The sequence below is a fragment of the Merops nubicus genome, unplaced genomic scaffold (assembly GCF_000691845.1).
Source record: "Merops nubicus isolate BGI_N331 unplaced genomic scaffold, ASM69184v1 scaffold222, whole genome shotgun sequence".
Taxonomy (NCBI): Eukaryota; Metazoa; Chordata; class Aves; order Coraciiformes; family Meropidae; genus Merops; species Merops nubicus.
This window is the reverse complement of record NW_008591373.1, coordinates 21,709-49,028: the sequence shown is the minus strand read 5'-3', so window position 1 is coordinate 49,028 and position 27,320 is coordinate 21,709. Positions and strand designations below refer to the sequence as shown.

General features: G+C 39.5%; 1 protein-coding gene across 1 annotated transcript in view; it reads right to left on the bottom strand.

Moving 5' to 3' along the window:
- The window catches only part of LOC103782452 (leucyl-cystinyl aminopeptidase-like), a 36,013-nt gene that overhangs the window by 6,187 nt on the left and 2,506 nt on the right, over positions 1 to 27,320 (bottom strand). The window contains 10 exon segments of the mRNA XM_008950221.1: positions 270 to 450; positions 1,867 to 1,955; positions 4,946 to 5,106; positions 8,437 to 8,568; positions 12,416 to 12,547; positions 13,896 to 14,009; positions 14,370 to 14,524; positions 14,966 to 15,086; positions 18,085 to 18,216; positions 25,235 to 25,373. Of these exon segments, the coding sequence (XP_008948469.1) occupies positions 270 to 450; positions 1,867 to 1,955; positions 4,946 to 5,106; positions 8,437 to 8,568; positions 12,416 to 12,547; positions 13,896 to 14,009; positions 14,370 to 14,524; positions 14,966 to 15,086; positions 18,085 to 18,216; positions 25,235 to 25,373 (1,356 nt within the window).

The window sequence follows — 27,320 nt, the reverse complement described above, 5'->3', positions numbered from 1 at the left end:
AGGAAAACAGTCCACTAGGCAGATTAACAGAGTCAGGAAAAGTGTCTTCCAGAAAAGGAAGCTATCATGTGGCTCTTTGTGATGCAAATAAATGGATGCTGCTAGGGAAATAAATCTAACAGCAATATGGAAACATCAGTGCAATAACTTAAAAAAAAATAATTAGTGAATAATCAACAGTTTCAAGAAGCTTATAAAGTCTGATCTTCTTTGACTTGGAAAAATAATTTAACAAATATTAACTATGTTTCCCAATATAAAAGTCTTACCCTGCAAGGCTGAAGATATTGTTGATCAAATTGGCTCTGTCTTTAGAACTCAAAGCAGTGTGGTTTTTTTTCAACAGGTCAATCAGCATTTTCCAGTCTTCAGCATAGTGTACTACATAATAGCCACTCATGTCCACATTGAATTTTATCCACTCCACTTCTTCTGGAAGTTCAATGATAGCTGATAGATGGACAATCAGTTAGCAGCAGAAACAAACATTTAGCAACTGTTCATTCACGCCCGAATCTAGGAAGCACACTAGTTTCAGAGAATCAGTAAATCCTTCTCCACCCACCAGTGCCCTCTACGATGAAGAAGGAATAGTCAGTACAAAGGTTCCATAAGAAGGCTCCAAAATTCCAGGTTGCACTTCTTCCTATATCTGATTGAATGAACAGTATCACTATCTGTCTTAAATCGTATCTATGCAGGTAATTGCTTAGCACAGTAACTTTCTTCCTCCTGTCCAGTTCTCCTTTCAAACAATCCCATATCCTTCCTGTTTGCTTTCATATATAGAGAGAGCAGTCACACACATCACATAAAGAAACAGAGAAACTGAGATGACATCAAGTAGATAAAAGACCACACTCTTGTTTCAAGGTAAACTAGATACAAGAGAAGACTCTGAAAATAAGTTCTTCATTTCAGTTGATTCTATAGCTACTGCCAAAAAAAAAAGCTAATTTGCATAGCCCCTGCCATAGCACATAGCACAATGCCTTTGAAATTTAGTGAATATTCTACCCCAAACTCTTTTGTGCATCTCTCCTACTCTCATGTCCTCCACGTCCAAGCCGCTACAGTGAACGAAGAATTATTGTGATGAACATGAGACCACCAACAAGACCATTTAAGGTGAAACAAAAAGTTATGATATCAGACTACTTGCCTGCTAGTTCTAATAATATCAAAAACACATTCAATTAAACAGCTTTGTTTGTCCATTCCGATAATTCATGTTTTTCTAGAACTTAATTTCAAATTAAAAAGGCCAATAATAACTTGAAGGCTTTGTAAAACCAGTGTCAGAATGACATAAATCAAAACTATTTAATTATCGTACTTCTAAAGTAACTTTAGAGGGTAAGCAGTTTGTAAAAATCAGTAAACAGTAAAAATGTCAAGATCAACTCTAAAAATCTGATTTTATATGCATAATTTTATTTCAAAATGTTGAAGTGCAAGGTAGGTTTATGAATTAAAAATAATTCCCAATTACATCCACTGGGTAAAATTACTGTATAGTATTTTTAGTGAGGGGGAAGAAAATACATCAGCAGACATAAGATGATGAATCAGATGAGCATCAATAAAATGAAAAAAACTGTTCAAGTCAGTGGAGAGAGATAGAGAAGGTGATTTTAGAGGAATATTACATAAAAGTAATATATTCACTTGAATTTAGGTGAAAAGTAACTATTCACTTGATGAAGAAAGAAACCAGGGTTTTTATTTAACAGGGTTGAATTAAAAAAAACCCATAGTCTAGCAATTTAGGATTCAAACTAGCCACTACAGTGCAAGTGTGTGCACAGAAACATCAGTACTCTATAATGTTTAAGTCACATTCCACTTAAGCTACAAGTAACATACCTGACTTTTGGTCCAGTAAATATGCATTAGTGCAATGGGTAAAGTTGCAGCTACTAGTTATGTAGGTGAGAGGAATATGCCACAGATAACTGCAAAGGAAAGCAAATGTTTACTGACATTTTATACACACATTATTTGTCTTGAAGGTTTTTTTTTTTTAAATTATTTTCTGTTGTTGTTGTTGTTTAAGCACTTTAATATGTTAGTATTATTGGAATCACTGCATGCTGTGTAAAATAAGGTATAAATTTTACTCATACAATCATAATATGATGAAAGAATACATGCACAGCATGTAAAGCAATTGTTTTTTACTCCCATCATGTTGAGAAGTGGGAAAATTTAATGGAATCATAGAATGGTATAGGTTGGAAGAGACCTTAAAAAGTTATTTAGTCCATCCCTCCTTGAATGATCAGGAACATCTTCAGCAAGATCAGGTTGCTCAGAGCCCTGTCCAACCTGACCTTGAATGTTTCCAGGAAAGGGGTATCCACTACTTCTCTGGGCAACCTATTCCAATGTTTCATCACTCTCCTCATAAAAAAGTTCTTCCTCATATCTAGTCTGAATCTACCTGTCCCTAGTTTGAAAACATGTTGTGGTGAACTTAATAATAAATGGAGATGTAAACAACTGTAAAAACAGTAACAGTAACAAAGAACATATAAACCAAATTATATAAGCCCCACAGACCAGACTAGCTCTGAACAAGGGTGCCACCCCACAACCAGTGCTCTGGGCCTGGCCAGTCTCCTGCCCTTATGTAGCAGAAATGTTGTTAGTATGGTATCGAATAACCCACTGGCTGGCTCTGTTGTCTATCCTGGCTGTGGGCTCCTCCCAGCTTCTGGTGAAAATAACCCTAACCTAGGCAAACCCAGTGTATTGGGTCTGGCTGAGCTGATTTTCCAACTGCAGCCCTACTGGTGCAGAGCTGTTGTGTTAGAAGGGTGTTGGTAACACCCATGTTGTGACTACTGCTAAGCAGTGCTGGCAGAGCTTGCGGGGAACGTAACCAGGACAGCTGGCCCAAACTGACCAAAAGGATATTCTAAACCAGATGAGGCCAGCTGAGCTATAAAGCTAGTGGAAAGGAGGAGGGGGGACACACCAGTCCTTTGTTCTCTGGAGCAACTGCTACGTGTTTTGGAGCCCTGCTTCCCACGAAGGGGCCAGACATTGCCTGTTGATGGGAAGCAGAGAATAAATCTTTGTTGATATTTTACTTTTTCTTCACTTCCGCACGTGGCATTGCTTGCCTTTGATTTTCACTAAACTGTCTCTGTTCTAACCCACAAAGGTTTTGTGTCCATCTCATTTTCCTTTCCCCTTTTGCTCTTTGGAGAAGGAAGAAGGAAGGAGGAGGGCAGCAGAGTGGCTTGGTGGGCACCTGGTGCTCTGCCAGGGTCAACCCACCACTCCCAGGACAAACCATCACCCCTTGTCCTGTTGTAACAGGCCCTATGAAAAAGTCTGTCACCATCTTTCCTTTAAGTATTGAACGTCTGCAACAAGATCTCCCTGAGAGCCTTTCCTTCTCCAGGCTAAATAACCACCTACCTCAGACTGTCTTTACAGGAGAATGTCGTTGATGAAGACATTAAATAGTACTAGTCCCAGCACAGAGCCCTGAGGGACACCATATGGTGGACACTTCCTCAGGTCCATGCTGAGCAGCTTGCTAAGTAGCTTGCCCAAAGTCATATGGACAGGAAACCTCTGAATGCATCAGAAATACAGCCAATATTATTTTCAGCTTATTACTGGAATTAAGTCCAATGTTCTGTCTTCCTGAAATTTTACAAGTTGTTTGTTTGATTGTTTGTCTTTTTAAAACTTATCTTGATTCAATAAGACTAATATTCCAAAACATGGCAGTAGAAAACATAATTGATTGCATACCACAAAGACTGTCTCAAATGAACTGCAAGCTGGAAGAATAAAAGTTGAAGTAGTTCATAATGATGACAAGGACTTGACTATTTAGAGAAAACACAACCTCGAGCGAGAGAAAACAAGTTGTACATATGCACTCTCATTTTGACAGGACCCCTTATGTGTATGACTCACACAAGTGCTCTTCTCCAAAAGCTTTTCATGAACTCCCCAAACTGGTACAGACTAGAAACAGAAGAATAATTAGGTCTAACAATCCTTCCCTTACCTTCCACGGACATATTGTTTTTCTTGGCCCAGATAAGTAAAATAAAACAAAGCCCTATAACTTTCAACATTTCAAGAGACAAGTTCCTTTCACAGGTGTGATTCTGCAAGATGAGGCAAAGGACTCAGACCCTGTTAAGATTTCAAACAAGTGAATAAAACCACCAAAATCTCCAAAGGACTCAAACTTACATATTCCATTTGTTACAAAATAGAGTAAGGTTCATAACATAAGACATATTTGCAGTAAATTAATTTTTACAATTAGCAACTGCCACAACTTTGCTTCTTCAGCACTTGCCAGTGTAGTTCTTTTTAGATTTTGTTACATTGGATATTGTCTCTCTTACATATTCAGCCATTTGCTGTCAAGCATTAGTGCCATCTTAAAACCTTTAAGCCAAGAAAGCTTTAATTCTAGCTTCTCTACTTTCCTCTGACAAACCCCAAGATGTACAGTGAATTTTGGTAGGAAGGAGGAGGGACTCTAAAGTAAGATAGATGTATCTCTGACTTCACCAAACTTCTGGAACCTGTGTTTCTTCAGATTCTTGTTAACCACACAAAACTTTCTGAAACTAAAAGAAAATTTTTCTTGTGAGATCTGCCTTTTGGAATTAAAAACCCCGAACAATTCATTTCACTATTTAGCACAGCTCGCCATCACAAGCTTCAGGAAAGGATGCAAATAAGAAACAGCTTAACAAAGGTTAAACACAGATATTCACCAGTTGTTTCGGATGAAATAGACATGGATATTCAGGCAGATATTTCTGTGCCAAATTCTCTATTACTACCTGCCTTCAAAGAAAATACTGGTACCCCTGAACACAAGTGAGAAAGATACACAAGATACAGGGAAGACATTCACAGGTAGATTTTAATGGATAAATAGTACTAAGAAGGTAATAACCTTGCATCTGACGTCCAATTTTCTGGTTCCAAGCGATACATAAACTTCTCCTGTTGTACAGAAATAGCCTTTCCTTTCCGCACAACAGTGACCAAAGGAAATCCTTTACGCAGAATCCAAGTTTCCATCAACTTCTTTACATCCAGCGTTCCATTAGTAATCTGTAAAAAAACAGTCATAACAAGAAAACAGCAAATTAACCTTTCTTCTTAACTTACCAAATAAATTGTACCATGATTCTGCATCTATAAACAACCACTTTGACACTGAGCTTGTAAACTTAATAAGCAACAATTTAAGGGAACAAGTAGGTTTCATTTTCTTAAGATGAAGGAATCCTAGACAAGCAGTGGAAAAGCAAACTGGAAACATCAGGCAGATAGAACTGCTATGTCAAGTGGAAAAGACAATGTAACAGAACAGAAAGTGATGGTAAGTTCCCAAGCTGCCCTCTACCCTTTCTCTTTCCTTATTGGTGTTCTGATATTATGTGGGGTTTTTAGGTTAAAGATCCACTCACTTACTACGCTTTCTATACCTTAACCTCCAACCTTTTCTCATCTTTCAGGAACTATTTGTACTACTACATCTAAGGGACAAGTACTTTTATAATGTCTACATATCACTGACTCTTCATTAGCAAAGATGATCCCCCAAACTGAAAAAGACAGGATGTCCCCTAACTTATGAAAATATGTTTTAGGTTGAGCTATCAGGAACACAAGGAAATGAATTTAAGCTACATTTTTCAAGACACATTTCATGCTCTACCAGCCTATACTGGGTCTTTTTCCAGTTTACCTCATAAGCATCTTAACTGCCCACTGTTGTCTACTCAAGCCAATAATAACAAGCACAGGAGAATACTATGTTACTTATTTAGAGAATGACCCGAAACCTTAAACAGTGGTTTCACTTCAGCAGAAGCAATTATCTGCTAAAAGTTTAACACTTCTAGAATTTTAAGTCTACAAGTTTGTTTTGTTTTTTTTTTTTTTTACTTTTACATTCTTGCAAAACCCACTCTTGGCTAAATTGTGTTCCTCCACCTTGTTATCCCAAGCTACCATTGTTACTACAATGTTACATTGTGCAATCCCTTCACAAGGTGCCCAAGATGTGCTGAATGCAAACTCCCACTTTCTTTTGTAACTATCTTTTCCTCTCCTTCCCCTTACACTTTGAAATCACCAAGAACTCTGTAAAATCAATGCCAACCAGCCAAAATAAATGAAACCAAACCAAACCACCCCAAAGCCAAGATGAGGGGACTTCTAAGAGATCAGGAAACTAATTTGCACCTTGTTAACTTGCCTGTTTCACTTCTCAGTCTTTCTGTGCTAACCTAAAGACTGGCTGAAAGATTTGTGTCTAATCTATACAGAGACATCAGTAACTCTGAAATTTCCTCCACTGACATCATTATATTCCAAAGTAGAACCCTCCCCAATCACCTGAAATTAAAACAGGTATATGAGACAATTCCAGAGATGGTTAATGATTACTTTTGACTCTTAAAAGATCATGACTGAGGTTCCAAAAGACTGGAGAAAGAGGCTTGTTGAGTTTGCAGAAAAGCTGAACTTGCCCCATGGCAAACAGTAGGGTTATAATAAAATAAAATTAAAAAAAAGTAATTTAAAAAGAAGCACAGAATCATGGAATGGTATGGGTTGGAAAGAGACCTTAAAGATCATCTAGTTCCAAACCTTCTGCCATGGGCAGGGACACCTTTCATCATATCAGGTTGCTCAAAGCCACATCCAACCTGGCCTGGAATGCTTCCAGGGATGGTGCATCAACAACTTCATCCAAGACAGAGCAACTTGTTCGAGTGTCTCACCAGTCACATAGTGGAGAATTTCTTCCTTACATCTCATCGAAATCTACCCTCTTTCAATTCAAAGACATTGCCTCTCATCATGACACTACACTCTCTGTTAAAGAGTCCTTCCCCATCTTCTTTTAGGCCCCTTTTAAGTACTGCAAGGCTGCTGTAAGATCTCCTTGGAGCCTCCTCTTCTCTAGGCTAAACAGCTCAAGCTCTCTCAAGCCTGTCTGCACAGGGAAGGTGCCCCAGCCTCTTGATCATCTTTGTGGGCTTTCTCTGGACCTGCTCAAGAAGGGTCTTTCTTATGCTGGGGGAGCTCCAGAGTTGCACAAAGTACTCCAGGTGTGATCTCATGAGAGCAGAGACAGAAAATCACCTCCTTCGACCTGCTGGCCACATTTCTTTTGATGCAGCTCCAGATGTGATTGGCTCTCTGGGCTGCAGGCACACATTGCTGGCTCATACTCAGTTTTCAATCCACCAATAACCCAACCCCGAGTCCTTCTGCACAGTGAGAAACTGGAAAGCCAGGGAGACTGTCTAAGCAAGTGAAGTTTTGAGAATTACTCTTTTCACCATGCTTGACTAACAGCTAAACATCTTGTAACAGCTAAGCCCACAAATCACTTAAATGTAAGGCATCTCTTGGCCTCCCTAGCCACTCTATGTGAATACTACCATCTCACTGGAGTATGTTCCCTTCGCGTGCACGACCGGAGAGGGTTGGTCAGGAGGCTCCACTTTGCAGAGGCTGAGCATAGGAAAGGCTATTTTGCACTGTAAATATCACTATACAAAATGGAAAAGTCCTCTGTGATAAGGGAGTTACAGCATGATACCAGTAATCATCCATCATTAGCTGACAAATTAATGGCTGTGTATGACTACACACACAAATTTAAAGACACTGGTGATGGCTGATCATAACAAACAGCAGCTCCATTTCTGAAGAAGTTCAAATATCAGAAGGTGGATGCCAAGAACCAGAACTAAACATTAAGTTAGTACACTACCTAGTACTGAGCTTCTGTGGGAGAGCCCCACATTTATTTCAGAGAATTTAATACACAGGTTATAGTACACACAGCGAGAGAGAAATCTGCCCCCTCGCCTTGGCACTCCCTGGGGACGGTCTGCAGCTCACTCTTGTTGGGATTGCTCTTTCCTGCACTTCCACTCTCTCGAGCACACTCTCTCTCCTCATGTGCTCTCTCCCTTACACCCTTCTGCCCCCACCTCTTGTTTGCTTTCTCTCCCTTCTCTCGCCCTTGCTCCCTCCTGCCTGTGCCCTTGCTTTCTTGTGCCCTGGCTCTCACTCCACTTTAATCAGACACAGCCTTACACTTGCCTTACCATTTGCATTGCTCAACTCAATTGGCCCCTACAATGATTTCCTACAATTCCAGCATCTCTTACTGAAACAGAAGCTATCAGTTAAACAAAGTTACAGTAGTACAGAGGCTCCCCAGGCCCGGATGGATTCCTAGAAGCTATCAGAATCTCCCTATCTATATCACAAAACTTTGGTCTGTGGTAAGAAAGAACTTCAGAGTATCTACCTGAAGTCTATTATCTTATTTCTTTCATAAACAAGGAGATAAAACAAAATTTAGAGCACAGAGAAATGAAAACACAAGAACAGCATATCAAAGATGGATACCTCATTCATGCTGTTCCACAAGTCGTCACTCCGGGCAGATCCATAGTTGTGATTATGCAAGTAGACCTTAATGCCAGCTTGGAAAACATCTTTAGTGAGATAGTGCTTCAGCATCGAAAGAAGTGAAGCCCCCTTTAGGGAGAAAAAAAAAGAAAAAAGAATTGGTAAATTCAAGTTACAGAACTTGTTGAAGGATACACATTTTATAGCTCTTTCACAGTACAGGAGTAACTCAGAAGCTTGCAGGTTTTATCCCAAATTATATCATTTGAATAATTACCTTAGCATGCAGTTGCCTCATAAAAATCTTTTTTAAACATTTCATAAAGTCCAAAGACAGTTACAAGAAAGGCTAATACAGACTGAAATTTTTTCCCAGATGCTTTGGGAAAAAAAAATTCAAAGGCTCAAAATACAGTTACAGAACAGGCTAATACAGATTGACTTTTTTTTCCAATTAACATTATCTTAAAATTACTGGTAAGTCTCTGTTGGCTGTCATTACTTCATTCGCTATACTCTTCTGTATGGTACAGAGCTGCACTTGTAAGATGATATTGAATAGTCTCACAATTTGCAGTTATATAAAAAACCTAAAAATATAGGAAAAATATGAGATACACTTAGTAGGCTGGAAAAAGACAAGTGCATTCTGACAGTGTTCAAACACAGCCATGTTTTGTTGGAAAACATAGTAATTAAGTAGTTCTAGACTCAAAGTGGCCACAAACATGTTGACAGAATAGTGTTGGGTTGTGCTTTTTTTTAAACATGGCTGAAAGCCATTTTCTTTCCACAGAAGTGCTTCTGTGTCACAGCCACTAATAAATTGCCTGAGGACTTGTACACTGTACAACTGGATGCAGATGTGCAGCCATAGATCATGAAAAGTTTAAAGGTGTACTTCATATTTTTGGTGCTATTTCTGAGAAAGGAATAAGAAAATATGAAAAGTAATATTTTTAATGAGAGCATGTATGGTTCTTACACATTCCAAATTCAGGTTTTGGAATTAAGTAATATCTTGTCTGATACTGAAGGCTCACTGGTTAATCTGAATATTCATGAAACTCCAGGAATACCCCTTACTATAGTTTTATAATAATATGTCATAATTTCCTCTTTTGCATGCATCCATACTTAAGCTATAGCTCTAGTAGATTGTTTTTCTTATTGTCATATACTCCAAAACTCTCCATTTTTGAAAGTGGATTGCTGTCCCACCCTTGAGTGTGAGGGGTACTGATAGTCTGCAAAACAACAAGGCTAAAAATAATTTTGTAAAATAATTTCTATTCCAGACAGCAAAATGTAGAAGTCTTCTACTCATCTGTGTTAGTTGGCAGTATAGCAAAACAAAGCAAGTTGTACAAGTCAAGTAACAGTTGCAAATGTCTTCCCACTCAAATTGCCAAGGATGTTAGCTAACATACATGGCCAGAAGTAGTGGAATACACAGGCTGCACGCATACGTATGAAGAGAAACGCAACAACAGCCTCTGAAACATAAAAAACCTGCTTCTGACAATGCAAGGGTAAAACTTCTTCAGGTTAGCTCCTAAACACACAAAGGTGTAGGTTGCTACATGTCTATTTAGAAGGTGCACATGTATACTAGTAACAATAAGTAATAAATTACTTCTCCAAATTTAACGCTGTACTAACTGACTGAAATTCCAGACCAAATACTTGTGGTATAATTCCATTAAAACTATATAGAGGAGTTTTGATCAGTCAGAGTGACAAAATTGTTACCTCTGAAGTTAGTTGGCTACAGACATGATCATGCATGATGTGTAGCTTCCAAAAGCCCATCAAAAAGGGAGTTACTTGAGACAGCAACTCTGAAGCATAAAACAACAGCCATGCCTTTTGTTATACAGCTTAGGGAGAGAAAACAAATCCATTTCACAGTGAAGGGAAGCTCTTGTACTTCATAAAACAGAGACCAAAATAAATGGAAGCACATCTCTATTATAGGTCCCAAGGACGCCAGACAACACATGTTGACCAGTTGAGACTTGCAAAAAGAAATCAGAGAAGGCAAACCAAGACAGCTGTGGGGACTGTATTCCACTGAGCAGAAGGTGTAGTATTTACTATTTTCCAGTAAACACTAGCTAACCCCATGGTTTCTTATTAGATAAAAGCACAAGCACACACAGATAGTGGTGAGGGGGGAAATGACAGCAAAGCCAAAAGATATAAAAGGCTTTCCTGCAGTACTACCAAAATCTCACAACACAGTACCTAAAACCTTAGACAACGTACAGAAAAATTTGGCAAATACAGGTATTTGCTCTCTCATGTGTTTCCAAGTGAGGCACTGTGAAGCTTTACAAACATAAACCACACACAACCCTCACTAGAGATAGGAAATTTAAATAGAGTTGTAGACAACCAGGATATCCAGGGAAATAATTCTGCCTTCCAGATGAAAGCTTCCAGCTCAGGAATCCTCTAAACCACTGTTTTTTAAAAGCAGAACATGTAAAATGAAAGACTGCTTCAGTCTTGTTACTCTTTTCTTAAACACTTGCAAAGTCTACTATCAGCTACAGAATATATGACTTATGGGATACTTTGCTTCACCCAGTGGTGAAACATCTCCATTAGTATTTTACCGTCAAGTAAGGACATGAGTACCCAAACATAATGTCTTAATTAAAAGCTATCTAAAAGCTCAGGAACACTACTGAGAGGTCCTGCATTGTTTGTGTGAGGTGTAAATTACCCCCAAACAGTTGTCAGTACATGCCTACTTGTCCTGGTTTGAGCTAGAGCAGAACTAATTCTGCTCAGTGATTTTACTTTTCAGCTAAGTCTCTCCCAACTCACTGCACTTTCTGAAGTTAACAGCATAGTTTTTCAGACAGGGTCTGATTCTAGCAGTGATAATGCTCAGTGTTTAAAGTTAGTATCAAGGATTGGTGTGCAGGCCAAGGTCACTGCCAAACACTGTACCACCTTGGGGGTGTAGAAAGTAAAAGGCCACACCTGTGGTTAGGATCAGACACGACAGGCGACTCTGAACTAACCAATGAGGTATTCCATACCATATATTACATGCCATATATTCCATAATCAGTACAAAGCTAAGGGTTCATGAGGGTCAAGCTCTCTTCTCCAATGGCCAGCATCCATGGAGGACTCTGTCTGTTCTGCCTTTGATCCTGATCCACCTATTCCTGAATACAGTTTCAAAATCTAGCTCCTGAATCCATTTGCCTCTGAGTCCAGTCTGGGACTTCACCAGTGCCTGCTCCACAGCATCAGTGGTGACTGAAGAATTAGTTGCCTTTGTAAGAATTTGGGGAGGGGGGACGGAAGAAGGAACCCCGATGTGCAGAATCTCCCAGGACAATCTGAAACTGGTTCTGTGGTCACTGGGACAGAACAACTCAGCAGTTTGTGCCAGGGGCACAAGTATGCTGTGAGGCAGACATACAGCCTTCCTCCCCGAAGACCCCCCAAGACACTGATCCTACCCCTACCCAGAATACTACTGACTATGTATGAACTGATATATGAATCTGTATGACTCCACCCCATATAATCCCAGCTTTTTGTCTCTTCAGTGTGCAGGTTGGAGGAGAGATCCCCCTTGCACCTGGTGCTGGAATAAACACACCTGCCTTTTAACCCTCCCAGAGTTATAGAGTTTTTTTCTGTACGTCATGGCAGGGGCAAACTTGTCATCAAAGGGGCTGGGTTTGATATTGGTTTTGTATATACGTGTATATATTTCATTTTATTATTATTATTTTCATTAAAGTTGTTTTAGCTTTCTTTTCTAATCCATAAGTACCTCTCCCTTATGCCCTCTCTCTTTGCCTTTGGGAAGGGAGGGGGTTAATAGCAATCTGCCTTTCATCTAGTGGATGGCCCAGCCCTAACTCCTGACACCATGATTCTGCATTTGTGTTTTCAATAGCAAATATATAATTTTTCACATATTTCCAAGTATTTTTAAAGTTACCTTGATATAAGAAAATGCACCAAATATTTCTTCAATTTGCTCTGAAGACTGAACAGCAAAAGAGACTGGATGTGAAGAATTCAAGGAATCCTTCATCATAGCCTTGAAAACTAAATTAATGAAATCTTCATCCTAGGAAATAAACATTTGTAAGTGTATGAGAAGATACAACATATATGGTAAGCAGAAAAGTAAAATAAAATCAAAAACAAAACAAACAAAACTGTCTCTGCTTTGCTCTTCCTTTGGTCTAACATGTCGTTTCTCACCTTCATGCCAACAGATGCAGCAAAAGGATTGTCAGGGTGGCATCTGTAAAATCTACACTTTCCCTGACTCGTTACAGCAGTCGAATCTCACTCCTGGGTTTGCATCATTAACCATAATGCAACTCAAGATCCTGTCTCAGGAAAATGCATCATTTGCACTAGAGAAAATCAGTGTACCTACTAAGCAAATATGTGCCAAATTTCAGATTTGGCTCACCAGGTTTTCAGATCATTTATATGAAGCAGGCAGTACAAAAGCATGATTTTGTTAGTATGCTCTAATATTAAAACAAAGTCTAGGGAAACTACTACAGTGATGTTTATGTGAATGTAAACACCACATCATGTAGCGATCCTTGTACAAAAACATCTTCCTTTTTTTCTTCTAGAATGATGATATTTGAATTTGTTATACGGTTACCAGAACAAGACAACCATGAACACGGACAATCAGCTGACAGTCCTGATATTTGTCCACTTAATTTCACCGAGACTTGAGCATACAATTATCTATACTTTCCTCTACACAGTAGAGTGGTAGAAAAAAAATTTAAAAGGTGAGACCTGTATATGACACAATAAAGACAACCTTACAGTTTAAAATTTTAATGCTATTCTTTTTGAATGAAAAAGTTCTGAGTACTTTTTTTTATTTCGGCATCACCAAACAACGAAATAAAACGTTGGTGAAGACACCTTCTTGGGTATCTTTCAGAATGAAGTATACAAGAGTTAAATATGTCCTTGTTAAAATATTAGACTAGTTCTGTGTCCTCCTCTCACTACATATGCACCCAATAGTCAGAATGGCTATACAAACATACTTCTAGTGGCCATTAAACTCAACAGCCAAGACAGGCCAAATGAAAAACCTTTTAGTCACTCAGCTCCAAGAAAGAATTCTAGTGAACCAAGTGAGCAAACCAAGTTTCTTAGCAGTAACAAGGGTAAATGAAGAACTCAAAACTCACACTCAATCAGAATGCTAAGAAGAACATAAACCAGCAAGCAGCAGTCAGCGTTCAGCAGGTTTTAATTCCATGATTAATTCAATATAGTGAAAGTGCCCAAGCAAAGGAGATGTAGTATAGTCTTAACGGTGCCTAAAGTGAATTTGAATATAAGTTTTTAAGTACCAGTCCTTTAAGGGCAGCATTAATAAAACAGATCTTAAGTGAGGTACAGTAAACATAGTTACAGAAAGTACTTACTGAATGTAATTCTGGAAAAATCTCCTCCATGGCAAAGTACTCCATGAAAGTGGCAAATCCCTCATTCAGCCAGAGATCATTCCACCACTCCATAGTTACTAGATTACCAAACCACTATGAAAGACCAAAATCATAATTATTTCTCAGAAATAAAATCAAATGAATACAGCAACACTCCATCCTTTATCTTGTACCAAAATCAAGTTTAGTCAAAAACACAGTAATGGTTTTCAGTGAACAACTCCCTATGTCATGACAGAGTTGGACTCTGCCTGTTGTATGGGCGAAGACACAGGTGCAGGTATTCTGAAACAATCCAGTCACAGTGAGAACATGGTTGATTTAAGGGCAGAATTGCATTAAAAATAAAAAAAAATGAAAACAAAACCAAAACAAAACAAAACAAACAACCGCCCCAAATAAACAAACAAAAGAACCCACCACATTTAAACAATGACCTCACCGATCCAGTACCTGATGAGTAAGTTCATGTGCTATCACTGCAGTTATTAACTTTTTATCCCTTGCTGAAGAAGTATTGCTGTCAAACAAGAGTGTTGCTTCTTGGAAGGTGATCAAGCCCCAGTTTTCCATTGCACTGGACTGAAAATCAGGAATTGCTACCAGATCTGTGAGAGATTTTAAAGAAGCTTTTGAAAACTGCTAGTTAAAGCAGTATTTCACGTGTACCTGTTTTGTTACATAATCACCAAAAAAAAAAAATCTCATTATTTAAAGCCTGTGGTATGGACATGTGGACTCAGCAAGCGTCGAAGCCCCACAGATCTATACCTATGTTTCTCTAGCAGTACTCTTATGCATTTTTGTGTGCATAAGCACACAAAAGCTCACAAAAATTTTCCAGCTGGGGAACCACTTTAATACTTATATTCATTCAAGTATTTAATGAATTTTTTTATTAACTTTGGGGAAATCTTATTTCACAGATATTTTATGCTATAATTTTTTAATTTTCTTCCCCAGGCACATCTTTTCAGAATGAAAGCTTGCCTGCATTTCTCAGAACTGATTAGGGCTTCTTCTGTTTAAAAAAGTTCAAAAGAACTTACCTAATTTTTCAAGAGGGTAGTTTATTGAGAAGTATTTTTGATAAAATTCCAGAAGTTTCACAGCTGTGTTTAAGGCATACTCAACTTGGTTTAGATGTTGTGGTATGGCATACACAGACACCTAGTACACAAAGAGAAGAGAAAAGATTTTAGAGCATATCTGTACAAAAGGCTTTAGAAGTAAAAGAGGAGCTGGCAGAAGTTCCTGAAACAGAGAGGACATGGTTTAGAGAGTACACACATAAGTTACAAACCCTTGTTATGAAGCTGCCAATAAGTTACGTTTTTTGTCGGGCTTGTTCACTAGTCAAAATACAGTTTATTCAACTGACCACTGTGTGGGCAAGAACCATTCAAAACCGACACCTTTAAGGAGGGTGTCGTAAAGAATCACCAAAAAGTAATTGTTTGCTTGAGCAATTGTCTGCAAAGATAGCTACATCCTTCAAAGTACTTAAAAAAGCCGGCTGAAACAAGAGAACAAGGGACTTCAGGCAAAAAAAATGGATGGGCCAACTCATGACCACATAAGGGAGAAGAGTCCAAAGGTCAAGCAAAATTGATATCTTGGAGACAACCAAGGACAACCAGAGGCCACCAGAGAGCCCCATGGAAGCCTCTCAGAGACCCAAATTGCATGTGTAATGCCCATGCAAATATGACAACTAGTTCCAAGAAACAGAATGAACCTATGTGATTTTTTCTGGGAGATTTGATAAATATTAAGAGGATGACATAAGCTTTGACTAATGCAACACACCATATACATGTTGGGCAGAGTGATCCAGCACTGTAACAAAGAGAATGCCTGCTTCTTAATGCTACATTGCTGTTAAGGGGTTTACTCCTGATTTTGATGACAGCTTTCCAGAAGAGTCTACGTGAACAGAAAAGGATCTATTCCCTTTTTTATTCCTCCGTGAGTTATTAAGTGACCCTCCCTCCCACATATTTCAATTAATCTGTAAGTCTACACTATCAGTATGATAACACAGGTATCACTAAGAAAGTCTCTCAAGAAATAATAATTGTTATACGTTTATCCAATCCCCTTCCTAAGGTAGGGCCACATTAGACATGATGTAGGAAGCACTTATAAGAATTGAGAGTTTATAGTCTCCCTCTCTTCACGTTTGTGACTCTACCAATAATATAACTTTGATTAGGTTACAGGTTAGGACACCTGTAATGCACAAAATAGGTTGATACTAATATTCCTGTTCTATTACATAAACAAATAAACATTTCAAATAGATGCACAGGGTGACCTTTTAATTTTTGATTTTGAACTAAGCACATACCAGTAAGGATCTAACCTAGTGTTCCTGGAAGTACAAAAGCATTAGTACCTGCAAATTTTAAGCTCAAAACCAAAACATAAAGCCCCCTCCCCTGCATCTTCTGGACTTGAGAAAATCTCACTGCATTATGAACACAAAGCAACTTTACCTCAGCTCTAAGCTATCTTATAGCATTTATGATAATAAATTTCCTGTGTGAACTGGTTAGCTCAAGTTCTTTGAATCTCCCAGACAGACATTGCTGGAATCATCTTGAGAATATATTTATTGGAAAATGTAATTATATGGTTCCTTCTTACAGTCTCCTTTGGCCTACTAGATACTGTTGGCAACAGAACAACCCACTAGCTAGACTCTGACCTTACTTGGTGTGACTATTCTTATGCATTCTCCCTCTAAACTGGCAGGTACTTTTATACATTGCTAAATCCCTTGTGTTTGCTGCCTTCTAAAGGTCTGCTGGACTTCCCTAGCTTGGACAAATCTTGCTTGATGGCCAGAATGCAGGAGAACCACAGTTAAAAAACACTTCCCTTAGTTAGAATACATCACTCAGCACTTTTTCCTCTCTCACATATCTCTTACATGCTATAAAATACTTATGAAGTACTGACAATTCATGCCATCTAGTCTCACTGTTATGAACCAGGCAAAGCACACCACACAGATAGTTGTTTTAAGCTCTCTGCAAACATGAAACATTCAGCATACTGATCAGTTTTCTGCCTGGTAAAGAACTGGCTATATGGTTTTACCAGAGTATAGTTCAAATACAGACTTGAATAATTGCCACCAGGGGAAAAATAAATAGTAGTGGTCTACCTTTTCAGGTTAGACTAAGCAGTGTGTCCTATTCAGGTCTAATTAGAAACACCTGTTCAAATCAGTCCTAAAGACTATTGACTGGTATATTTACTTGCATATGCTGGATTAAAAAGAGGGCTGCTGGTAGTGCTGTTCCCTCTGTCTCTTTCTATGTAGGTACTGGCAGTTCTGACGTTCCACCACCTTGGGGCAGTTCCTGCTAGGGAGTCATGAAATCATTGCTCACATAACACTCCTGCACTTCCTGAAATAAGAATATGGAATATCTCCTAATATTACCATGTTCTTTCTTCAGTTACTTTAATCACACACACTGTAGGTACTGCTAACTCGACCTGCAGGCCATATCTGCACAAAAGACAAAGATGAAACAAGACAAAGTGATTTTTGGAACCTTGGGAAAAACAAAACTCCCACAATGAAATAACTGTATTTGTGTGACTAAATGCAGACTTAAAGCTAGTCTAACATTGTTTAACTACAGGGCTTTGGTTGGTTGGTTTGTTTTGGTTTTTGTGTTTTTTTTTTTCGGTAGGTTATCTTTGCAAGTATAGAATATATCTGCAGCACAGCTTGAAACATTATGTAGGCTTCCCTGGGAACTGTAATGTTTCTGTACATCATTTGAACAACTCTTGGTTTGCATCACATTACTCCTTTACAGATGAAGCATTAAAACTAAAATTTTAAAGCTTCCAGCTCTGAAAGCTCTTAGGAATCATGGATTTTGTACATTTTCACTGCTAACAAGTCCTGATGCTGAGTCTCTTGCTGCAAAATTCTTGCCAATCTTGCAGAAACCTGGAAGTCAGTCCAACCTAGAGCATATGGCTTTTGTTACATACTTATGATGAATACAATAAAACCAAGACAATAAGTAAATATAAGAGCTACAGAGTTTGCTTGTTGGATTGGGGATTTTTTTGGGTTTTTTTTGGTTGGCTGGTTGGTTTGAGAGGGGTGAGGGAGAACTTAAAAATGGAACAAACTTACCAGACTCCCATTCATTTCCCTACTGATGTTTTTCAAGTCTGCAACAACAAAGGCTACTAGGTATGTGCTCATCTTCAAGCTCACAAAAAACTCATCTTGAACAATTCCATTTGTCACAGGAGTAGTGGCTTTCTGCAGGTGAAAGTAAAATGTTCTTATTAATGCAGACAAAAGAACAATAAGACGTGTAAGGAATCAATGTTAAATAATTACTTCATGCTAGGAACGCTTTACAAGCAAACTTGTAGAACACCTTTATATTTTGGTTACGTTCCAGTGGGATAGATGATACTCACAACCTACTTGCAGTATGACAAAACTTAAAGAGACATTGAAGATTTAGGCTTATATACACAAAAATATCTGTCAAGCTTTTATTACGCAGTGTTATCAGACAATTGCCTCGTTGGAGAAATCTTCAATCTCATTTAGCTCTCACTTAAATCCCCAGTACAATCCAAAATCAACATAAAAGATTAGCACTAATTCAAGAGAGCTTTAGGCTACATCAGAGACAGAGCTCAGCATAGCCTACTAAAAATACTGGTCTTGCATGAGTTAAACATCTGTATCTTCCCAGATGCCTCTTCAAAACAAGGTAAGCAGACATACTCATTATTTTAAAACAATGGAACAAAAAAACCTCTCACACAATCCCTTAAAAATCAAAATAGATTGCGTTTTAAGAATTGAAGAAAGGTTACTTTCTTTCATTAATTTCATAAGGTTTCAGTTAGTTCAAAGCAAAATCAAGCCCACCTTAAACACACACTGCCAAAAGTAACTGTCTGCTCAGTCTTCTTAAGTAAGATATCATGGTGTATCTTAAATTACTTTTAGTGCAAAATTTATTCTTTAACTGTCCTGGTATGCTATATTCCTATAAGTACTAAGTATAGCCCTTCAAAAACAAATTATACAAAGACTGAAGTGAAATGTTTAAAAACACTGCAGTGCAGAATAGTAAAGGTCTAGAGACAAGGATGGCAGTGCATGTATCTTCTGAAACTCCATAATAAGTTTGTTTCCAGAAATCACAAACATTTAAAAAACAGCAACAATAACCTTAAATTTACTCAAGATAGTTTCAAAGCAAACAATGATTTAACATTTAACTGCCACTGAAATTGTAACTGCCAGCCTTAAAGAGGAATAGATTTTTAAGCCTGACGACACAAATCAATATAATCATCTAGTCTGACCACTGCATATGAACAGAATGCCATTGTTCAATTCTTTCAGTGAATTTATACATTTGTGCCTTTACTATAGCTTCATGTTCATAAAGAGGTAGTACTCCATTTAGGAATATCTGCTGTGACTGTGGATAAACTGGTTCAATGAGGATGAGGGAGTGTCCTGCAGGGGGGTAAGGGGTGGGAGTATCTCCTGATCCTGCTTCTTCTGAGGACTGCCTTCTGATTAATTGTGACCACTGTACATCTGCTGGGCTGAGTATAACTTTGTTTACTTTATGCTGGCATTGGTATTAGTGTTGCTGCTTCATTAAATCCGTTTCAGTTTCAACCTGCAAGTCTCCTCTCATTTTCCCTATCCCCCTTCTTGGCTGGGGAGGGGTCACTGGGTGACAGAGCAACTGTCCTAGTTTAGCCCCGGTTATGGACTAAATGTAGACCATTTATTTGGTGCCTAAAGTTTATCTGAGGTCTGACCTAAATAACTCATGAAGAAGTATTACAGACTTTTAATTTGAGGACCTTGAAGGTTTGAAGTTTTAACAGATCTGACTGAGCTGTTACCACATTCAGCATGTTAGAAGCGGGGTTGGATGGTTGCTGAGTGCAATTCTCTGGTGTGTGTCTCTGGAGTTGCTTTTGAAACTGTGGTTGGCTTTACCATAGTTTGTGATCGTTTTTGTGTGTTTTTTTTTCTTCTGAGCACAGGATTAGACATGCTGCTCTGTGTTCTTTCCTGTTAAGTTACGGTATTGTAAATTCTATTGTAAATAAAAGGATTTTTGATTTCTGTGTAACGGTAGTGGGCAAAGAGAATTTGGTATACCTTTGGGATGTTTCCACCACCTTGACTGAATGTCTTTCAGCTCTTGGTTTCACTTAGAGCAAAATATTGTTACAGAGGATATGGTGTAGCTACCACAACCCCTGCAACAGGCCCTGAAGCTGTCTCAGCCCCCATGGGAAGCACTGCAGTGGGGTGTGTGATGTGTATGACCTAAGGAGTCAACCAGTGCAAGTATCAGTTGCCCCAGTAGGGAAGAAGAAATACACAAAGAAACACGGTCCTGCAGGGACATCACAGGCAGAAGAATCAGAGATGACCACTAGATCTCTATCCCTAAGCGAACTGTGAAATATATGTAAAGATTACAGTCATCATGAAGGTGACCAACTTGTTTCTTGGCTGTCCAGTGCTGGGATAATGGAGCTGATGATTTGGACTTAGAGGGTAGAGAAGCCAAGCAGTTGGAATCAATAACTGCCAGGGGTCTTGTAAAAGAATTACCACCCCCACCACCTCTGGAGGTGGCTACTGTTAAGTGTGAGGAGCAAGTATCCCTTTAGAGACGATGTTGCATACCGCTTGGGCAAGTGGACAACTATTGAGAAGAGACGTTAAGAATCTGAGGGAACCAGCTGTGTGGGAACTGATTTTTGCTGACCTGGATGATCTGCAGACACCATTAGATCCAGATGAATTCAGAGTTACTGCACTCATGTGACACAAGTAGGTGCCGAGTGTGCCACCACTGTGTTGCCAACATGTTAGTATTTTTAGCTGGACAGATGGTCCAGCAGTGGGAGACCTGGGCACTCAGCTGTGGCAATGTGCAGACAATGCCCCTTTCTCCGCACAGGCTGACACCTCCGCTGTTGAAACACTATCTGAAAGATCCATGGAGCTGCTCAGTAAGATGTATGAAATATCGTCCCGGATGGAGGGCAGGTTTCACTCCCCACCTCTGCCAACAAGCGTCTCTGGCATCAGAAGAGAGCATCTGTAAAAGTCCTGCTCAAGAGAGATGGCACACACCATGAGGCACCCTGTGTTCTTCTCCTGCATAATCACTGGGAAGACACACGAAAATGGGACAGAGAGCCTACTTTTTCTGCCACTGAGTGCTGCTGTGCCAGATATGTTAGAACTTTAATACCACATGGAGTTAAAGGCAGCCAAGTGGTACACCACAGCTGATATACTAATGCATTTTTCTCTCTTCCTTTGGCAGCGGAGTGCAGGCCACAGTTTGCTTTCACCTGGAGGGGCATCCAGTACATCTGGAGACATCTGCCCCAGGGGTGGAAATATAGTCCCACTGTTTGCCATGGACAGATTGTGCCTGCATTACAAAAGGATGGAGCTCTCAAACTTTTGCAGTACATTGGTGACATCATCATATGGGGTGATACAGCAGGAGAAGTTCTTAAGAAAGGGGAGAAAGTAATTCAAGTTACATGGTTTTGCCATAAAAAGAGGCAAGGTCAAGAGATCTGCACAAGACATACCACGTGTGAGCACATTAAAACATGCTGCTGCACCCAACTTCAACTGATACATGCAACCCATGGGTTTGGACTAAATTAATTCAATGAACTTTTTGGAGAAATGACTCATGGACCAAGGGACTAACACTTGTATGTATATATGTATTGAAAGATGGGTAGAGTAGTAGTCTTCATATGCATGATGGCTCACTGCATAAACACACCAAGTATACAATATTAGTATACTAATACTAATGCAGAGAGCATCAGAAGAGCTACCAGCTGCTTTGTAACAGCACTCAGAGTTCAGTGATAGATGGGATGGGGAGCAGCTTCCTCCTAAGCACAGATCCCCCCAGATGTATGCTTTGCAGGACACCATACAAGGCAGAAGCTATGGGAGGATGGAAGACTAGGACAAGTAACAATCTGTCTTTTCCAGATTTAATCCACCTGTCCTCATGTGTGAGAGTCAGCTAGTTCCAGACTAATTAGAGGAAGAGTCCAGAACAACAAAAACCAACTCCCTAAACAAGAAGTACAACGTTGCCCTTTCAGGCAGGTTGATTGGATCCATTAAATCACAAATCTTGGCAACAAAGAGCTTGAGCTCTAAGTAGCTTTTCTGCAGAATCTCTCAGGAATTGTGTTGGGTTTGTGTCTGTCAGGGCTGTAGTAGCAGAGGAGGGGGCTGCTGGCATGGCTGCTGTACCATGCTTTGAGAAGCTCTGCCAGTTCCAAGTCAGCCCCACCTCTGGCCAAGGCCAAGCCAATCAGCACCTCTGTGATAATTTATTTAAGAGAGGAAATAATGTGTTGGGAGAGTTCTTTTGTTTTGGAGAGGAGTGGGGAGGTCAGTGAGGAAGGAGTGGGGGAAGGCACATCAGAGCAGCCCTTTGGCCCCTGGTGAGATGGCAGCCTGAGCCCCTGCAACCCCCAGAGATCAATGCTGGAGAACAATCACTTCTGCAGCTTATGGCAGGACTCCATGCTGGAGCAGGTGGCTGCACCCAAAGAAGGGTGTGACTCTGAGGGAAGCCTGTGCTGGAGTGATCCATTGGTGGGAGGAATACAGCCCATGGAAGAGACCCACACTGGCAGAAAAAAATTTGTGGAGGACTGTCTCCTGTGGGAGGGATGCCGCACTGCAGCAGGAGGGGAGTGCCAGCTTTCCTCATAAGGAGGAAGAGCAGCAGAAATAATGTGGGGTGAACTGACTGCAACCCCCATTCTCTGCCCTGCTGTGCCACTGCAGGCAAGGAGGTAGAGAACTCATGAGTATAGCTGAGCTTGGCAAGAAGGGAAGGGTCACGGCAAGATGTTTTTAAGGTCTATTTGTGTATCTCACTGTTCTGCTCTGATTCAATTGGGAAATTGGTCGTGGTTTTGTTGTTTAAATTAATTTTATTTTGTTCCTCCACGTTGAGTCTGTCTTTTGCCAGTGACCACAATTGGTGAGCGAGTCCTCCGTCCTTTGCCTTGACCCTCGAGCCTTTCTTGAGCCTGTATTTTCTCCTCCTCACCCCATCAGAAGAGGGTAGGAGTGACCAAGTGGCTGCACGGTGTTTAGTGCTGTCTGTGTGGGTTTAAACCACAGCAGGAAGGCTCTAATCTCATACCTACTGACACTCAACTGTTCAGTGCATTAAGTGACCCACTTGCACAGTTTGCAGGAAGGCACAATCTGAAATTTCACAGTCTTGCCCAGCACCACAAACATATGAAGCAGTTTCCCAAATGACTTCTCCTTGGCCATGCAAAGTTGCATAAACACCTTGCAGAAAAGATGAAATCTGAGCAAAATCATAGGAGAAAGTAAGGAAGATGAGGAAGGGGATAGCTTAAATGGCTCAGCAAGCATTTACTGAAGGCAGCAGCTTGGAGGTGCTGCAAAACCACACAGTGGAAAAGAACCAAAGGAATTAGATATGCCTGCTTGCTGCTGTGAAGGGTCTCACTCATTCTTCTGGAGAAGTTTATTACTGCTATAGGCATTAGCAGACATCATCAAGGACAGTAGGCAGGTAAATGCTACCAAAACAGGAGCACCTAGGAACTCCAGGAAACAGCCTCTTGCTCTTGAATTGTCTGCCACCATTTTCATCAATAGCTAACTACAAATGACAGTGAAGAAGAGCTGATGGTTATTTTGCCTTCACTCCATCTGCCAATCATTATCAGTCAAGCTGGCAACCAAGGCAGCAGATGCCAGATGTATACCAGATCAGTCTGTCTGAACTAACAGGGACTAAAATTGTCACAGAATATCCTTTCTCATCTTCTTTATAATGATGTCATCTGAGACAAGCAAGAGAACATATAGATTATACCAGGATTAGGCTAGCAGTAAACATTCTGTGGTAGTGTGGTACAGAAGAGCTGAGAACAAAATGACTCTTGGTCCTTCAGAGAATCCATCAACTATGAAAGGTATACAGAAGAACAGGATAGACTTTTAACAACGATGTGCAATTATCAGCAATGCCTGCTGCTCATATGCAGCAATAGTAAACCAGTATAATTTTTGTACATAAAGAACTATGGAAGCTCTTGAAAGGTGCCTTAGCCACTTGTCCAACTCCTAGCAGAGGAAAGTGAGTGAGCACCCTTTCTTGTTTGCATAAAACAGCAGCATTGTCCAGCAGAGTCCATTTTTAGTTTCAGTGAAGAAAAGAGTAGCAACGAAAGTGCTTCTAGGCCTGGACATAAACTAAAGTGCAGCCAATCTGCTAAAGTAATGGCTGGGAAGCACCACAAACCCAGGAACAAACATTCATGCACTGTGAAAAAGATAGTTCATATGGTTACAGTTATTAGTTTGGTTTCCAAAACCAGGGTAGCTGCATCAGCACCCAAGCTTTTGACAACATTCTGGAAACCAAACTGCACACTGTACATGCACGTCCCACCGACACCAAGGTGTATGTTTTCTAATTACTGGGTATATCAATGTCAATGAGTTTCTGTTATTGGACAAACGGTGGTAATGTTTTGATAAGAATGGAGACCTAGTTCAGACACAAACTAGGTAATAAGTTAGTCTTTCTGGTCTGTCTAAATGAATTAGGCTTCTATAAAGGTTAAGGCTTGATGGCATAAAGCATCCCCACAAAGTTCAGATATGCTCTTACAACATTTTGCCTGACAAGATCTAGCTAAAGGGATTCCAGATCCCTCATTCACCTTCTGGCGTTGACTCTGTATTCACACCCTGTTTCCCCACATGTAAGCTCAAAAGCACATCCTTCAAGATCAGCCATACTTTTCACAGGGACTGTCGCTAGTTACAAACTACTGACAAAGATATGCCAGTATTCTACACGTGTGCAGTATCAGCAAACACAGAAAACTCAAAAGTGAATCAAGGGCTGTTGAGACTGAAGTAGCCAACCACAGAACTCCTGTAAAACAATTATTCATTTAAATTCACCAGGAATCCCTCCCACAGTCATTCAACTGCCCCTACAATAACATCCTACACAGTGCAGTGCACTGAACAGTCGTTTTCTCTACAAAATTACTTAGTTCAAGTGTTTGAGGAAGAGACAGTTCTTTTATTATAGTCATACAGTTTATAACTTATCTGCTTAAGTCTGGATGTTAATGCAACAAAACCAGAACACAAAGCACTTAAACAGATTACCTAGGCAGCAGCTCTACTAAAATTCCTTTACAAAAGCAGGTACCTTCGGCATATTTGACAGAGTGGAAAGCTTCTCATCTCTTTGGATCTTGATTAAAAAAGTAGCTTTAAATGCTGGTTCATCAAAGCACGGAAAAGCAGACCTTGCTGCCAGAGGTTCAAACTGAGTTGCTGCAAACCACCTAATGGGAAGAGTAGAGAAGCAAATTAAGATTTTTGAAAAAGATAAATGTCAGTTTACTTATGATAGACCTGTAATTTTCTACCCGAAACAGTTTGTTATGGGAGCAGCTTTCTGAATGGTAAATTACAGGGTTGGTCCAGTTAGAATAAATCTTTCATTAACAAAAGGTTTTTTTAAAACACCAAATACGTACTTGAGGACCAATCTGCTTGCCTAATTTTGCTTTCCTAACAAAGAATACACCTGGAATAACACAACTGCAGAACAATTACCAAAAGATAAGTCAGCTAGTTTGTATTAAGAGGGAAAAAAATGAAAACTGAAAAATTAAATTAGTGAGCATGCCCACTAAATGAAAATTTTGAAATGTCAGCAGCAGATGGGACTACAAGGAAGTTTTTTCATTTAATTGTCATGCTTCCTGCAGATGCTCCCACAGTTCATCTAACTGTATGCCTGCTCCCTCTGCCAGCTTGTCAACAGATTCTGTGCAAGTTCACTCATTGTCTCATCTCTGACAACTAGCCCTATCACAAGAGAACTGCTCAGAAGTCTATAACCCTTCTCCAGTATTTTGATACTAACTAGCTGCAGAAATTACACCTTCACCCCAAGATTTTACAGAATAAAAATAAACAACAAAGAACCGTTCTGCATTAAAATAAACAAAAATATAAATAAGGCCCAGCTTCTTTTTCCTTAATTTGCATCTGGCAAGAGTGAGTTATTTTACCATTTGATGGTTTTCATGGTTTTGTGGCAATATAAAAAAATCTTCACAAGCAAATAAACTAGAAGAAAAGACATTTTCTTGCAAAAGCAGCTTGAAAGCTTGAGCTTTATAGAGAAAAAGCAATAACAACAGAGGTTGTCAGAGTAGCCTGCATTTGTAAAACCACTGACTTTAAGCATACAAAGCCCCAGGAAACATAACAGGCACACAACAAGAAACAACATCAGAAAAGAGTCACCTGAAAAGCACGTAAGTAGCACGTGCTACATCCCATTCCTGAACAAAAGCACAAAGCACTGGACTGAAGTGGGAAAGCAACTCAAGAACTTACTAAACAGGTAATATTCCTCCTCTGTGAACACTTACACATTCTCTTTCTACCACAGTAAATCCAAGGAGAAAACAGTTTCAGTTACATCTGCATAGGAAAAAGGACTGAAATTCTAAAAGAAGCTAACCATTTAAAGTGATTTTTGCCTTCTACTCTTACTGTACTCACTTCACAGTAATGCCCATCTTCACTGTTGGCGATGAGCTACTTAACTTTTATTCCATCCAATCTTGTGATTATGCTTTTCTGGTGCAATCTACATCCTTTGTATTATCCAATGTATTCCACAACAGAGAAACAACCTGGGGCATTTATGTTACAGTAATATAATTCTGAAGCCTATCAGCACTTTCCCAAGTGGCAATGGATTCTTTCTAATGCTCGTGCATACACTATAACCTTTTATTATATACTCAGGAACAGCCCTTTCGTAAGTGGCTTATCAACAGCATTCTACCTGCCCTTTACTTTTGCACCTCAGTATAACACACCCACCTTACCAGAACTGCAGGCAAACTGAAACAGATTAGCAATCTGTTAGCCCAAATTTATTTCTTCAGATTCTCGATCTCTTAAAAAAAGCCCCTTAGACTACCTTACATGAGGACCAACAGGAACACATGGGAGTAAAGAGGAGAGAGTTCCTGCCTGATCTCGGTTGCCGACCAAGTCAAGAACCCATTTAAATGTTTCACAGTTCATCCGAATGTGCCAGGCTTTGCATACGTTTGAAAACAACTGTTGCAGATAACATATTTTTTTTTTAACAATTCAGCACTATGTCATAGACCCACTAGGATCAAGATAAAGGGATTTTTCAAGGCAAACTGTGAGTAAACTTTAGAAAATAAATTAATTTTGGTTTAAATGTTTGTTGTTAA